Consider the following 15,692-nt stretch of genomic DNA (forward strand, 5'->3'; position numbering starts at 1 on the left):
GAAGGAAGGAAGGAAGGAAGGAAGGAAGGAAGGAAGGAAGGAAGGAAAGAATAGATTTTTCTTTGTTTATGCCAGAATGTTAGCAGTGATGGGATTTTTTTTTCATCTTTGTTGTTTATCTGTAACTTCTAGCTGTCCAGTAATGAATGAGCATATCTCATGGAAAAACTGGTCTGGGGTGTGTATGGGTGTCCATGACCTCTTCCAATCCCTTGAAAGGCACTGAATGTTCTTTTAGTTGAGAACAAACTCAAAACAAGCAGTGAAAGCCCGTGTTTATCAGGTGAGGGCAGCAACCCCCAGGAGAGCAGGCACTCCCTGTGAAGCCCATGAAGAGGAGACCCCAGGAATGCTCTCTCCTGTGGGGGTCAGGAGGCTCCTACTGGCCTTGGCTAAGAAGCTTCTGCCTCTTCTGAGAAACAGCCCGAGGAATCTGCTCCCTTCAGCCCTTCCCTCCACTTTGGAAACTCCGTTCTGAGATGGGAAGGCGGCTTGATGATGCCAAGCTGGGAGGGTGGCAGAGATTTCTTAAGTCAGCCGTCCTCATCCTACACAGCTGAGCAAATAGATTCTCGGAGAGATCTGATGCTGGATTTGAGGGCTGGAAGCTTGCAGGCTGTGTTTTGTTTAGGCTGCAGAACATATTTGAAATTTTGAGCCAACACTTAACATTTGGAAGAATTTGAATAAAACTGCAGAAGCTTTGGCAACACCACCCCAGCCATTCCAGATGGCAGCGATCGTCTAGAAATGACTAGATGATCCTGTCAGCCCGGCTGTGCTCTCTTCAGCTTGCCGCCAGCCTCACTGATACACCTCATTCCCGTGTAGGACCTTCCATGCCTCGCTGCACCTGACTTCGAGACCCCTAGTCTTCTCACCTGCCTGGGGCCACAGAGCTGGTGAGCAGTCCCGTGTGGCTGACACTCAGCTTTTCCGGTCCCCATCCAAGAACTCTTTCCACTCCTTCACAGAAGTTGCCCCGTTAGGTGTTTTATTTCCCCAGTTCTGCTTCTCTACGTTGCCCCCAGTAAACCAACTCTACTGTAGAAAACTGAGACCCTCTCAGAAGGCACCGGAACCACTCAAAAGGCCTTTTCAACCTGCGCCAAGCTTGATGGACATAGCTCCGCATCCCAGAGGCAAGTGCCCTCTTATGATTTGAAGGCCGGAATAACATGGCTGAGGCCAAAACAGGGCTTGGATTACCTGTCAGAAACCTTGGTACTGTTGTATGGCAGGAGAAGCGGACCCGTGTTTCCAGCAGTCCCACATCAGCAGCGTTGAGAACTCCCTCCTTCGGTCTCCCTGTAAACGCCGACACACATTTGTGAGACTGTTAAAATCACAGAACATTCCCTGGTTTTTCGCTTGCAGTTATCTTCCTGGTAACATGGCACTTCAGTGTGCCATGGGACTCCTCAGGGAGCTTAGAAATAAAATCATTGGCATTTATTCCATTTATTTTATTTCATTCATTTTTTTTACCCATCTGAAGTGAATGGGCACAAAGTTAATAGTCCACCTGGGTAGGCCCTAAGAGACAGAAGCAGAGAGGTGATTCGGTATTTCTGCCCTTCATTTACTTCATGGTGCACAATAACTGGAAACTGACTCTTCCAGTTGCCATTCCAGAATTAAAATCCAGATTTTGACCTTCTTTTGAAAGACTATGAACTCTGTCATCACTGAGCCCATTCTGAGGAGCTAACAACTCTATGGAGTTAAGTAGCAGCTCCCCCGTCTCTGGGCAGACATTCTGCCACAGACAGCCCAGCCCCAGGAATCCCTCCCGCTCCTGCCCGTGTCTCTTCCCTGAGCTGGCTAGCCTCTGCAGCCATTGAAGTTTGCAAGCTTCGATCCACTTCTGCACCCCCAATTTAGAGCCATAGCATCTGAGTTTCAGAAAGACAAAGCTCCAAGATTGGAAGCATGGTCTGGGGCCTCCACCTGGCCACACTCTAGGCCCCAACCGGCGTGAGGGATGCCTTGTGGCTGATGAGAGTAAAATTGATTCCCTGGTGTGGGGCTGCACCCTATGACCAACTGTAGACACCTGAGCTCCCTATCCCAGCCATTAAAGCTGGCCCTCTGGCTGTCCCGCCTCCTGGCCACCCTCTGGTCAACTGCCCTTGCCAGTGTTCGTGGAGTTTTTATATTGTCAAACCATCTTTACTTTGATCATTACTGTTCAAGGGGGTCTCTTAGCAAATTGCTTCTTTAGTCCAGGCAGCTCTGTCACAGAGGCCCAAACACATGTGACTTGACATCAGAAGACCTGGGATCACACACTAAACCGTGTTCTATATTCCCTGTGTGACTTTAGGCAAGTTACTTCACTCTCTGAGCCTCATCTGTCCCCTCTATGAAACAGGGGCCATCATACCCATCTCAAAAGAGGGCTTGACCACAACAATACGGGAGTGTCCTAGAGCATCACAAAGAGGGATGGCTTCTCTCTCTGTGCTTTGATTGTGCTTTGATTCTTTTTCATAGCAGCACGGCTTTGAAAGAAGACTGTGCTTTGATTCTTTCTCATAGCAGCACGGCAAGGGACTAAAGCTAGCCCAAAGGGTTTCACTCTCCTTTTACTTGCCAACAAATGCAGTGACCTGTTGTGTCTGCATATTGTCCACTTTGCTCCCATTCTCTGCCTGAAGGTAGGGTTCCCAGCAGTCAGGGCCCACAGCTCACGTGAGTCCTCGGTCCGTGGCTTTTAGCTGCACCTTTGCCAACATGTAAGCAACCCGGTGACTGGCAGACCCAGGAGGAATCCAAAGGAGGGGGCATTGTGCCCCCAGCTAGTTTTAAAATTCCTATAGTATACAGCGGTTAAGAATATGGACTTTGGAGCCCAACTTTCTGGATTTGGAGTCAAGTGATTCAACTTCTCCAAGCCTCAGTTTCTCTAATGCATAAAGTAAGGGTTTTTTTGAGCATTAAATGAGTTAAGACACATTAAGTGCTGAGGATACAGTTTGGCGTATATTAAATTGAATCACACGAAACTACTCTTATTCAATGGTATTTAACTTAAAACCAGTAGTTTCATGTGGTCTGACTTAGTAGTAAGTCCTAAGCGAGTGATAACTCTTAGGATGGCTCTCTGCGCGGCGGAGATACAGCTCTCGTGACAGCCAGTCACACCTTCCTTTTGTTTACTTGCAACACTGAGAAGCAAGCTTTCTCCTCACCAGTATGGAGACTGGAAAGCAAGCAGGCATGCTCTCCACCCAAGGGGGCCCAGACAGGGCAATCGTACATGGTCTGTGGCCCCCTTCTCAGAGCAGGCACGCAGCTTTCCTCCGCACAGTCTGGGAATTCCTCCTCTGAAGAAGGGCATGTTGTCACATGCCACCGCGGGGGCCTAGTCTCGTGTCAGCAGTCGGGAGCTTGTCTGAGGGGTTCTCCCCCGCATGAAAGGAATCCGTAAGAAGAAGCGGGGCGCGTGGGGTGCGTGTGAGGTGTATGTGTACATCCTCAGCAGCCGTGGGCTCTCTCTGGCAGGAGCTGGAGTGGCTGCTGGAGATCAACCGGCTCACGCACCGGCTGCTGTGTAAGCACATGACCCTGGACAGCTTCGATGCCATGTTCCGGGAGGCCAATCACAACGTGTCCGCCCCCTACGGCCGCATCACCCTCCACGTCTTCTGGGAGCTGAACTTCGACTTCCTCCCCAACTATTGCTACAACGGGTCCACCAACCGGTAAGGGAGTCCCTGTGCAAAGGGGGCTGGGGTGGGCTGGGGGCCGGGGAAGCGGTTCCTTCCTGTAACAGGCGTGTCGTGGAGTCCCTCCTGGTTGGAGGTTCTGTGCTGGAGGCGGGGATGCCACCATGAACAAGCCTGCCTCTGAGGGCCTTCAGGCAAGGAGGATGCCGGTGAAAAATGGAAAGAGTGAATCTGGAGATGGAGGAAAGCCCCAGTCATGAGAGAGAAAACACCACCACCTGATCCGGCCTGGGAAGTGATGGGAAGCTCAAGAGAGGCTTCCTCCTCTGACAAGTAATGCTTGAGCAGAGATGTGAAGGATAAATAGGAGTAAATAAGGTGAAAAGACAGGAGAAGAATATTCCAGGCAAAGTCTCCAAGGAGCCGAGAGTGCGTGGTGAGGGTGGAGCCCATGGGAAGAGGTGGTGCCATGAAAGATCGCGCAGGACCCAGGAGGAAGCAGGAGCTGGCTGTGCGCTACTCCATAGTCCAACCTAGGAGCACACATGGTGCTTTATGAGCAGATGGTACTTTTATGACAGTATCCACGTACATGAATACGTTTGGGCAAAATAGGCACACGGATGCATGACAAAGTGGCGTATGTCTCCTGCAGGGTGCACATAGCCCTGCGTCAGGCACCGAGGTGAGGACAAGACTTAATCCCTTATCCTCACAGAAGTTCAAAACCTGATGGAAGATGGGAGATGTATTCACCCACAAAACAAGTACATTAGGTTACACAAACATGCATGTGTTTACCGGTCCTCTCGGTACCCTCAGGGCCTGGCTCACGACCAGTATTAAATAAATATGTGCTGAATGAATAGAAGGACCTGGGAGGAAACCACACATGAGCCTGAATCCACACATTTAGCAAGACAGACTTCTGATTCTGTAAAGATCTGGGACTTTAAATCCTCTTGAGCAGAGGTCTGCAGGCCATCGCCCACAAGCCACATCTTGTTGCCAGCCGTCTCTGTACAACCCAGGAGCAAAGAATGCGATTAACATTTTTGAATGGCTGGGGGGAAAAAATCCAAAAAATTATAGTTTGATGACAAGTGAAAAATCATTTGAAATTTGTAAAGTTTTACTGGAACCCAGCCATGCTCATTCATCTACAGTTATTTATGGGCACTTCACGCTACCAGCACAGTTGAGTAATGGTGACAGAGACCATCTGGCTTGCAAAGCTGAGAATACTTGCTATCTGGGCCTTTACAGAAAGAGTTTGTGGAACCCTGCTCTTAAGAAGCCAACCTGGGCGGGGCGGGGGGAAGGATCAGAGCCCCAGAGAAGGCCATTTGCAGGTCCAGACAGTTGTCTTTCTTGCCTACTGTCCTTGTGAGTGGCCATAGCCCAGAGGCTAGCCTGGGAATCTGGACTATGGTTTTTCCACCTATGGGAAGGAGACAGTAGGCAAATGAATGGGTGTATGTCGTAAGAGTTTAGTACCTTTATAGACAACCACCTAGAAACACTGCGGTTGCACCTGGTCAGGAAGGGCTCCGGCTAGGTTGTGTCCCATGAAGAATGCTCTCAGGACCCAGTTAACTCCCGCCCGTTCTCTTTTCCTCTACTAGTTTTGTTCGAACTGCCATTCCTTTCACCCAAGAACCGCAAAGAGATAAGCCCGCCAACGTCCAGCCTTATTACCTCTATGGATCCAAGGTGAGTAGTCTTGCCTGTGTCCTACTCCTAAGACTAGTGAGCAACAGCAATTAGAAAAGTGTTCCCCAAATCAGAAAAGTAAAAAGGTGCAGAGATAGAGAGACAGCAGTGAGATCCAGGCAGAAACAACTGCGAGTATATTTATCTTTATTTGTGCACAGCTAGCCAGGATGGGGGTGAAGCAGACCTGGCAAGGGTGGTTTTTGGGTGGGAATTATTTGGGGGGATTTCACTGAGGTGAGCAGGGACATAGGTGCGTGGGGCTTCTCATCTTCATCCTCTCTCCTCCTGTTGCTCAGCTGATTCATTGCAGTATGGTCGTGTGATTCTGGGATTTTGTGTTCCAGAAAGGCAAGGGTTTTGCCAGCAGAAAGCAATTGGGAAGGTGGAGTTTTGAAGGAAATCCCAGAGGGCTGGAGCTAGTGCCGAGAGACAGGTCTTTTCCCATCTCTTTGCCGCTTTGTTCCCAATACACATCCTAACACTAACCAGGCCTCCCAAATGGTGCCCTGTTCTAGACCTTCAGTCCTTTGCCATTCATTAAACAGACATTTATGAAGTGCCCACAATAAGCCAGACATGGGGCTAGATTCTGCATGCTGGGGATATATCAGAGATTAAAACGGACATCATGTCTCCCCTCCTCAAATTTCTACACCCATGGTGGGTACAGGGGGCAGTGTTCACAGAGTCTCACCAACACTATGATAGATGTAGGAGATCTATCTCTTACCCAGTGGGTTTGAAGGGGAAGAATGCCACTGTAAGAGCGAAACTTGTCCACAACAAAGCCAGCATTTTTATTTGTGATGGAATAGAAATGGCTACCTTTGACCCCATTTTCAAAAAGTAAGCACAGATGGACTCAGAAGAACCACTGAATACATATAAGCAAAGGTACTCCTCTAGTTTGGGGAGCCCTAGATTGGGAAGTGTGGTGAACCAATGAGCTCCCACCACTTGGGCCTACAGGTGGGCTTAGAAGGTCTTGGGATGATGCTGGGACAGTGTGGATGTCCTCTCCAGGACAGCCAGTCTGGTCAAGACAGCTTTCTCAACACAAGGGACACTTTGAGCCAGCATTTCTGATAGTTCAGACATGTCATTGAACGACTCTGACTCACAAAGTAAGAACAACACCTCCCTTTCCAAGTCTCTTACAAACCTTGTGATTATAACAAGGAGAAAGACACATTTATGTTGATGCTTATATGTCTTTAATACCTTCTCCTTTCCATTTTCTTTTTTTATCGAAGCTAAGAGAGCAGACCTTAATTAAGCTCAGAGTCTTCAGTAGGCAATAGAATCTAAGTCAAACTTAATGTTACTTTGTTTTCATTATATTTATTCTTATGTCTCTTCTACTTATAGCAGGAGGGTGCTGGTTTTTCATTTATGGAGTCATATAAGTCTGTCTTTTAAGATAAGTTTAAGTTTTAAAAATGAGTCGATTTAAAGAAAAATATTGTTAATAATAGTAAAGATAGTCTATGGTTTAAACAAAATGGAGATGGGGTACGAGGTGGTATGTGATTGTCCGAAAGCTGGAAAACACTGTGGAGCAAGGCTTCTCAATCTTTCCAAAATAGTCCCCTCAACAGCAGAGGGGACTGGATGTCTGCCTCAGCTGACTGAAAGCATAACCGGGAGAGCCCATCTTCAACTCAAAAGTTTCCTCGAAGTACTGTGTTTTATTAAGTCATGCAAATTTTGCTTTCTATGCCATGATATATTCATGTTTGTTTTAACATTAAAATAATGTTTTTCATTCCTAACTGGGCTCCCCTAAATGGACACTCCTGAGAGACACCATGTTTCTCCTTTGGCATACTGTGGGGGTATATGCTTTCTAGCTTGAGAAGCTTTGTCATAGGGCATTCATCCAACCCGGATGATCCACAAGAGCACTGACAGTTGAGGGGAGGCAAATGGGTGGTCTAGGGACACATTTTTACAAAAGATCTACTGTATGGAGGGCTTTAAGCTACACAACGCGCGGGCCGCCTCCTCCCTACCTCTCACTCCCTAAAATGAGGCAGCATGGCAGGATGATCACCACCACCGCCCCTCAGCAAGGCACCCACGTCAGGAACATCCTGATTGGCGGCATCCTGGTCAGCTGCATCATCCTCGTTGGCTTCCCCTTCGGCTTCTGCTTCTGCTTCAGCGCCGGAGTTCTTGCGTGGCATTTCCACCAGGGGGAGCCCTTGCAGGTCTTCCTCTCTCTGCCCAAGTGCGGGGGCCTCCTCTGGCCATCTCACCAACCCATTGGCTTCCTCCATGTGGCCGGCTCGGTAAGACCATCGAGGCTCGTGGCAACGAATGCACCAGAACTGGAGGCAGATGAAAGCTAAGACGGCTGTGAAGCAGGCCAGTAGAATGGCCATCAACACCCACAGGGAGATTTGGGGGTCCACCAGGGAGCTCCCGGCCGCCAGTGGACTCTTATCCAGGGTATGGAACATGGTGCAGTAGTGCCTGTAGGGGAAGGCAGCCTTCTTGCAGCTGATGCACAGGAAGTAGAGAGTGGAAGGTGCCAGGTGTTCCAGCACCACGGAGCTGATTGTTCGGGGCACCTTCTCCTCGTGGTGGAAGCTGTAACGCAGATAGCCGGAGAAGATGCTGTTCCAGTTGGGCCTGTACATAATATGGTAATAGTCCTCCAGGCAGGGCTCTGAGGACGACCAGGAAATGATGGCTCCTGTATGAGAGACGTTCCCAACTTCGATGTTCATCCTGATTCTAGAACCAGAATCAAAGTGGAAAATGACATCCCCTATTGAAGCATTTATGTATGATATTCATAACCACCGTATATTGAACATTCACGACGGGGACTAAGATTGCCCCTGTTTTACAAAGAAATGGAGGGCAAAGAGGTTACGTTACTCAGCTAAGGAGTAGCTAAGAAATAACAGAACACAAGTTCACATCAGGGCTGTCTCGTGTCAAAGCCTGTGTCCTGCAGGCCTGACATCCCCCAGCCTCATCCTGCCCTGGCTCCGATCCCTTAGATACAACATTGTTTCCAAGCCTTTAAAAAAGGAAGAAAGGCCATAAAAGAAATCAGATAACCCAATTAATGTGCCCACATGAGTCACCACAGCTCTGCGACCTCCAAGTCAGACAGTTATGTCACCTACAATATCCCTTCTGGACCTTCTGCTCGCAGTGCTGTGAGCTCAGTCATCTAGAACATTCTGCCCACTGCTTTTTTAGCCTCCCAGTTCTGTTGCCCATGAGAGAGGAGATTTGCGTCATCACTCCTTGGCAGCTGATTTCTCCCCAAAGCCTCTGCTCATGTTTTGTTTCTTTGTTTGTGTGTTCAAGGCCGAAGGTACCCAGGAAATTAGTTGTGTAGGTCAAGGCAATCAGCTCCTAATACCAGCATAAATGCTGCTACTTAATACCTCTGGTACTGTGAGTGTTAATAATGAGAGTAATCACCACCCGTTAGTGAGTGGTTGCTATGCCACATCTAGTATGTGTCATGCTAGATGCTCACATACCGTAACAAATTTCCCTTAGTCTTCATCAGGCCCTCTGAGCTAGATCCCCATTTTACAGATGAGCAATCTGAGGTCACTCAGCTAACAGGTAGACTCAAAGCCACTTAACTGCTACATTTCCAAATGCAAGGCTGCTGGGTTTAGTTACAGCACGTTTTTGCAAAATGAGGTGCTGGCACTAAGACCCGGTTGCTGTTTTTCCACAAATCAAATGAGCCCTCTTCAGATTACCACCCCTCCCGCTTTGGTAAGAGAGCACCATCTTCAAGCTTTTTAGTTTCTCTTAAATGCTATCTCTTTGAGAGAGAGAGTTTCCCCTCCACTGAATTTCCCCTGATCTAAAAATGAGGGGCAGCCATATTCACTCAGCCTGTGTGTCTGTTCATGTACAGGTCTCACCCAGCCCTGTTCTCTGCCCTTCCTGTCTCACGTGAAATGCAGAAGCCTGCGTTTTAGATTTTAATGACCCAGTAAAAACCCATCAGCCAGATTTTAACCTGAACTGGATGTGAAGCCAAACTGATTTCTATTACAAGCTGCGCTCTCTCCTCCCTGCCTCCCTCCGAACTTCTATTTTCATGGCCATTTCCCTAGAGGAGGTGGGCTGCAGAAAGATGCACAGCACTGAGCGATTTTTCAATCCTTGTTTTTCTTCTCTAAGGATGACAGTGAACTGAAATGCTCAGGAAGGGGAAGAGTTCCCTTCAGTTTGGTTGGAAATTTCTTCCCAGAAACATGGGGAATGAAAGGGACAAGACAGGTGTGCTCAGACCCCTCCGGGGAAGGTCATTGCAAAGGAGAGTGTTTGCGCCCCCTTCGTCAGTCTCCCTTCTCATGACCTCCCCCATCCCCTCCACCCGACCCATCCCTATAAACACACTTCTGACCACAATGAGAAGAGCTTAATTCATTTCTTATAATACAGAGGCAATGGCCTTTGTAAAGCCCTTCCATCAGGGGTGACCAGGAATCCTGGGGTTTTTTTTTTTCTCTTGCATCTTTTCCCCTGTTTGCTTCGCATCTGCTGCTGGCTGTCTTTGCAGACTGAGTTCTCTACAGCAGACATTTTTAAGAGCTTTCTGGCAAGACACTGGGGCAGCATCTTCAGCTTTGGGGACCAGATCAGTCTCCCTTATTTGCTTTTCTTTCTCTGCTTCTGTTTCTAAATTCCCCCTATTTTTAGCTATTCATATTGCCGTTGCCTGGCCCTCCGCCAAGCAGAGTGTGAAAGGAAAAACCATTTCCATTTCCAAGAAGAGCCATTTATGTCCCTTACCTGATGCTCGCGGTGGATCTGGTTAGAACGCAGCCTGCAGGGGCAGACAGAGTGGACCAAAGCTGAAGGAATGGAGCCTTCTCCCTCCTCTGCTCTGGGCTCTCCTTGACGCCTCTCTTGCCACAGTCTGAGTAATCCCACTGTCGCCCCCAACGCTCACGTTATTCATTTCTTCAGATCAGCATCATTCACCATGGCAACCGGCAGGCATCTGTACGCACGATGCTTTCAGGGACCAGTCTGGAAAGGATTTTGCCCGCTGAGCGGAGCTCTCATTCCTTTGGCCAAAAAAAGGTGAACAGTCTCCTGCAAACTGATCCTCAGAGGTATTAATTCTTCCAGGGCTGCCAGATTTTCTCTCTAATTGGCTGGTGATCATTTTTTGCCCCATCTAGACCCTCTTTGGACAACGGTCAAATGCAAAGATGCCCTTCTCAGTTATCCCACAATTAAAATAATAATTTTATCCCGAGCCATCCCACCCCTACCCCACCTCTGTATCACCTTCTTTCTTCATTCTTGTCTCCTGTGTCATTCTCTATTTACATGACCCTGGTCAGCAGTCTTTTATTCTCTGGGCCTCAATTCCATCATCTATAAAGCTCTGGGCTTGGGCTAGATGGGGATGGCAGATGCAAAGCAGGACTACTGTCCCTGCTCAGTCCCGAACCCACGTCAGGCTTGCTGAACCATCACAGCACTGGCACTGGGTTGATCTGAGCATCCACCAAAATTCCGGTCTACCCAGAACCCCAGCGTGTGACCTTATTTGGAAATAGGATCTTTATAGATTGAATTAGGTAAGGATCTTGAAATGATATCAGCCTAGATTTAAGGGGAGCCCTAAATCCGATGACTGGTGTCTTTTTTTATTTTGTTAAGATTTTATTTATTTGAGAGAGAGAGAATGAGAGACAGAGAGCATGAGAGGGAGGAGGGTCAGAGGATGAAGCAGACCCCCCGCTGAGCAGGGAGCCCAATGCAGGACTCGATCCCGGGCCTCCAGGATCATGACCTGAGCCGAAGGCAGTCGCTTAACCAACTGAGCCACCCAGGCGCCCTTTTTTTTTTTTAATTTAATTTTATTTTTTTTTAAAGATTTTATTTATTTATTTGAGAGAGAGAGAGAATGAGAGAGAGAGAGAGCACGAGAGAGGGGAGGGTCAGAGGGAGAAGCAGACTCCCTGCCGAGCACGCAACCCAATGCGGGTCTCGACCCCAGGACTCGAGGATCGTGACCTGAGCCGAAGGCGGTCTCTTAACCAACTGAGCCACCCAGGCGCCTGACTGGTGTCTTATAAGAGAAAGGAGAGGGAGGTTTATACGCAGAGGGCCATGTAAAGACAGAGGCAGAGGTTGGAATGATGCTGCCATAACCAAGGAGCGCCAGGTACCACCTGGAGCTGGAAGATGCAAAGAAGGAGTCTACCCTGGAGCCTTCAGAGGGAACATGGCCCTGCCAGCACCTTGAGCTGAGGCTTCGGCCTCCAGAACTGTGAGCCATTACGGTGTAAATGCACCGTGCTTATGGTAATTTGTTACAGTGGCTCAGGGAAAACTAATACAGCACTCCTTCCACTTGGGCTCAGAAACACAAGCATCCCAAGAAACTGCTTACCAATCCATCACTTGGGGTTGACACCGGAAGTGGAAACTGCTTACTGTTCCTGGATTGGATGGTCCGCAAAGTTCCTTTTCTTTGAGGAGTCCTGACTCTGCTTCCATTTCCCACAAAGGTGTATCTGCCTCCGAGATTCTGCCGCTTCCTGGTCCCCTCAACCTTGAAAGAATTTGTTGCCATCACTGCTGGGGCCATCACAGAGCAAGTCTGAAATATAAAGAGAATAAAGTTCTGTCACCTTCAGCCACCAAGTCTGTGGAAATTGGTGATAGCAGCTCCAGCCCAGACAGATTTAGACCTGAATTATTTTACACAAATCATGTGCTTTTAAAAGCCAGTTTTTTTCCTCTTCTTGGTTCTTGGCCAAAGCATCCAAGTGAACCCGTGAAAGTCTCCTTGTGATTCACATGAGTGATAATCAAAAAGTTATGAAGAGTTTCCTGGGGAGCCACAGACCCTCCCCTGGCCAAGGGTCTCTGTGAGGCTTGGCGTCTCGGGATGTCCCTGGATTAGACACTTGCTCTGTGGCTTTCCCGTGGCATCAGGTCTTCCTGGGGGCCTGTCTAAGCTCTGCTGTGATGTGTCCTAATGGCAACTCCCTGCCGAACATAAAAGTGTCCTCTCCACAGAAAGGCCAGTGTGGTAGTTTGCAGGTGTCTTTTGAAAAGGTTATTTTGAGGGAAATAAAAATACCAGACTCAGGAGGCCTGTGGAGCGATGAGATGGAACTCAAGCCTTTGCCACAGAAAATGGGGATTTATTTTTAATGCTCCTGGATGCCATTTTTAACACTAAGCTCTTTACTTGAGAAGGTGAGACACGGAGAGAATGAGAGTGAGGCCTGGAGGCCTTCCTATTTCCCAGATCCCAAGAGAGGGGATGGCATTCCTCAGGCCATACGACTGATTGGTGGCAAAGCCAGGGGTGGAAACCAGGTCTCCAACTCGCAGTGCTGGGTGCGTCCTGCCCCTTTGGGCCATCACCGTCCACCAGCAGCACCCAGGGGAGCCAGGGCAGCCCTCAGGTGTGTGAGATAAATCTTCCCGGGGCACCTGCCGCAGGAGATCGCATCCCGGCCAGCCTCACTCTCTCTCCCCCTTCGGGGAGGACCCAACTGCAGGGTATCCAAGCTGGAGCCCCTTCAGCTGGCAGCCTGGGAAGGCCCTGATTGGCTTGCACTGCTAGTAGATTGCTGCCAGAGATCAGCCCTTCCTGAAGGTGGCAGCAAAGGGATGATGTGAGGGCATTCCTGGGGCGTTCCTAGGCCCCAAAGCTGACCGGCACCCAGGAGAAAGTAGTCCTTCAGCGTGCAGGCCCTAAAACCCCAAGGCTGGGTTCAAATCCTGCCTGTGTAGCCTTGGCAGATCCCCTCACTTTTCTATCCCATGGTTAATATCAAGAATCTCTGTCTAATAGTGTTGGAGCATGAGATGAGCCTCTCTCTGTAAGTGCTGGGCCTAGGAACAGCCGTTACTCTTCAGAAGTCAAGGTCAGGGCGCCAGAACCATTTCCCGAGTTGACTGTGGCTTCATCCAGGAGTTGTAATGGGCAAGGTTTGCACCCTACATGATGCTCCTCCCTTCCTTTTTTTTTCTTTTGTAGAACAGCTTTGTTATTTGAAAAAATGTATGTGCTCGTTGTGTATAAATTACAGAATACAGAAAGCAAGCCCTAAGACAGCAGTCAAACCTTACAACTCAGAAATAAGCACTTGAAAACCTGTGCGTTGTCACTTGACCCAGGCAACAACTCTTTGAGGCAGGCTTCTTATCACCGTTGTGCAAAGGGGGAAACTGAGGCTCACGGCGGCTCATTACCTTGACCATCATCCCGAAGTGGGGTTTGGCAGAGCCGTGCCACCTCCTGGTCCATGGTCCTTAGAGCTGAAGTTCCTGGCCAGCCTCCCTGGCTCGCTGCTCCTGTCCTACGCCATTCTCCCGACAGGGCAAGTCAACAGGAACACTCCCCTTTGCTCAGCTTCTCTGGAGAAGTAGAGACAGGACTTCACAGTTCAGTGGATTCCAGAATGATGGGAACAGACAAGGAACTAAAAGACCTCAGAGAGAACATCCAGCCACCGGAATGCAGCCAGCAGAAGCAGGGAAACCATCGAATACATCTGGAGAAACGCATTCAGCGACTATTTCCTCTCCCCGCCCTAGAGCCTAGAGTCCACATACCCCTGACCAAGAGCTCTGTCACTGAGGGTTAGAGGCGACACTCAGTGTCAAAAAATGTTTCACAACTGGTCCAGTAATTGAATTGAGCCTAAGTTTTAAACATATCATTCTTTAAAGTGAATTATATGGGGTCTATCATAAACTGCCTTCCAGGTGACATAGATTGTCACAATTTCCCAATAATTTTTCAGTCTTGAGAAGTTTTGGTGTGACCTTGTGTTTGGTGTGGTCATCACGAGCTAAATGATGCCCCCATCTGAGCCATGATTTGACCTCAGGAAAATTCATCACACTCTTGCAGTGCTTTCTCCATTAAGTCATAGTCTGTAAGACCTAGGGCCCAGTGCTTTGCTGCATCCAACTGAGTACCTCTCAGCTGGGTCCATGCCTTGCTACCAGCACTTCCCACCGTGGCCTGTCCAGGGATATCTGCATCAACCCCACCGACAAGACCACCATCAGTGCCACTGGCTCTGCTGTGCCCCCCGCCCTTTCTCCTGTCTGCATGGCACCACCCCCCAACTACACAGCATTATTGATCCACCAGTCTGGAAGACTTTTGTTATTTTGGCAATTGGTACGCATGGTGAAATAGCATTTTGTGTTTCTCTTCGCTTAGACTCCTCTTCTGCTAAGTGGGGCTGCTGTACCTTGCCTTACATGGTGTAGGAGGCTCGTAATGCCCCCTAAAGATACCAGGTCCTAATCCTATAACCTGGAAACATTACTTTATCTGAAAAAGGGGCTTTGTAGATGGAAGTAAAGAACCATGAGATGGGAAGATTATCCTAGGTTATCAGGATGGGCCCAAATGCTATCACAAGTGTCCTTGTAAGAGGGAGGCAGAGGGAGGTTACACACATCTCAGGAGACTAGAGGGAGGTGGGCCACAACCCAGCCATCAGGAGCTGGAAGAGACAGGAATGGGTTCTCCCCTCCAGCCTCTGGAGGAGGTATGGCCCTGTTGACATCTTGATCTTAGCCCAGTCATACTGATTTCGGCTTCTGGCTTCCAGAACTGTGAGAGAATATATTTCTGCTGTTTTACTAGATTTGTGGTCATTTGTTATAGTTGCCACAGAAAACGAATACACCTGGGCAGTGATGAAGGAATTATTCATAAGCTGAGCAGCATTATATACTTGTGTATCATCGTATGGGTACAGGTTATTTAAAAAGTGATGACATCGGTTTCTTCCAAAACTTTTAGCATCTCTAGGTATTATAGTACTGGTATGATACCGCTGAACAGAAGTTGGGTTCCCGTTCTCCCTCTTGCCTTCTCCTCTTGTCTTTATTCATGAGACAAGAAAAGGAGGAGCATCAACTCTTGAGGTCTCTAGAACAATTCCCTTGGTTTTTTCAACCTCTGAGCTGAGAAGCCCAGGAAGGACCCCCAGATGTTGGAGACCCAGCCTGCGGCTCACTGCATATCAAGAAGGGACAGACAGAAACGTTAGCAAGCCATACTGATGCACTTGAACCTGTAACTCAGGGTTTATCAGTCCTTTAACCCATCTTAGCCTGTGGGCTCTCCCACCAAGGCCTGCATTGCAATTTTATTCATTTCTCAGTCTTCTTGCCCTGCAGGGATTTCAGAGAGTTGAGCTACAGCCTGAATTCAACCTGAATTAGGGGGCCGTGTTTGTGTCTCTGGGCTGATGGGATTCAGATTACTCAAGGATCATTAGAGAAATTGTAACTAATATAGGAAATTAGAAA

At 48.6% G+C, this 15,692-nt stretch overlaps 2 protein-coding genes across 6 annotated transcripts in view; one reads left to right on the plus strand and one right to left on the minus strand.

The window, feature by feature from the left end:
- CYFIP2 (cytoplasmic FMR1 interacting protein 2) overlaps window positions 1-15,692 on the plus strand; it is a 129,413-nt gene that overhangs the window by 67,086 nt on the left and 46,635 nt on the right. For all 5 annotated transcript variants that reach the window (XM_035013178.1, XM_035013169.1, XM_035013162.1 and 2 more), the window contains 2 exons: window positions 3,508-3,707; window positions 5,297-5,384. In XM_035013178.1, the coding sequence (XP_034869069.1) occupies window positions 3,508-3,707; window positions 5,297-5,384 (288 nt within the window). The remainder of the gene's footprint in view (window positions 1-3,507; window positions 3,708-5,296; window positions 5,385-15,692) is intronic.
- FNDC9 (fibronectin type III domain containing 9) lies at window positions 7,062-8,459 on the minus strand. The gene has a single exon (XM_035013198.1). It carries the CDS (start codon window positions 8,117-8,119, stop codon window positions 7,403-7,405), a length of 717 nt encoding a protein of 238 aa, XP_034869089.1. The 5' UTR covers window positions 8,120-8,459; the 3' UTR covers window positions 7,062-7,402.

Source organism: Mirounga leonina, unplaced genomic scaffold, assembly GCF_011800145.1.
Source record: "Mirounga leonina isolate KUSES-001 unplaced genomic scaffold, KU_Mleo_1.0 Mir_104, whole genome shotgun sequence".
Taxonomy (NCBI): Eukaryota; Metazoa; Chordata; class Mammalia; order Carnivora; family Phocidae; genus Mirounga; species Mirounga leonina.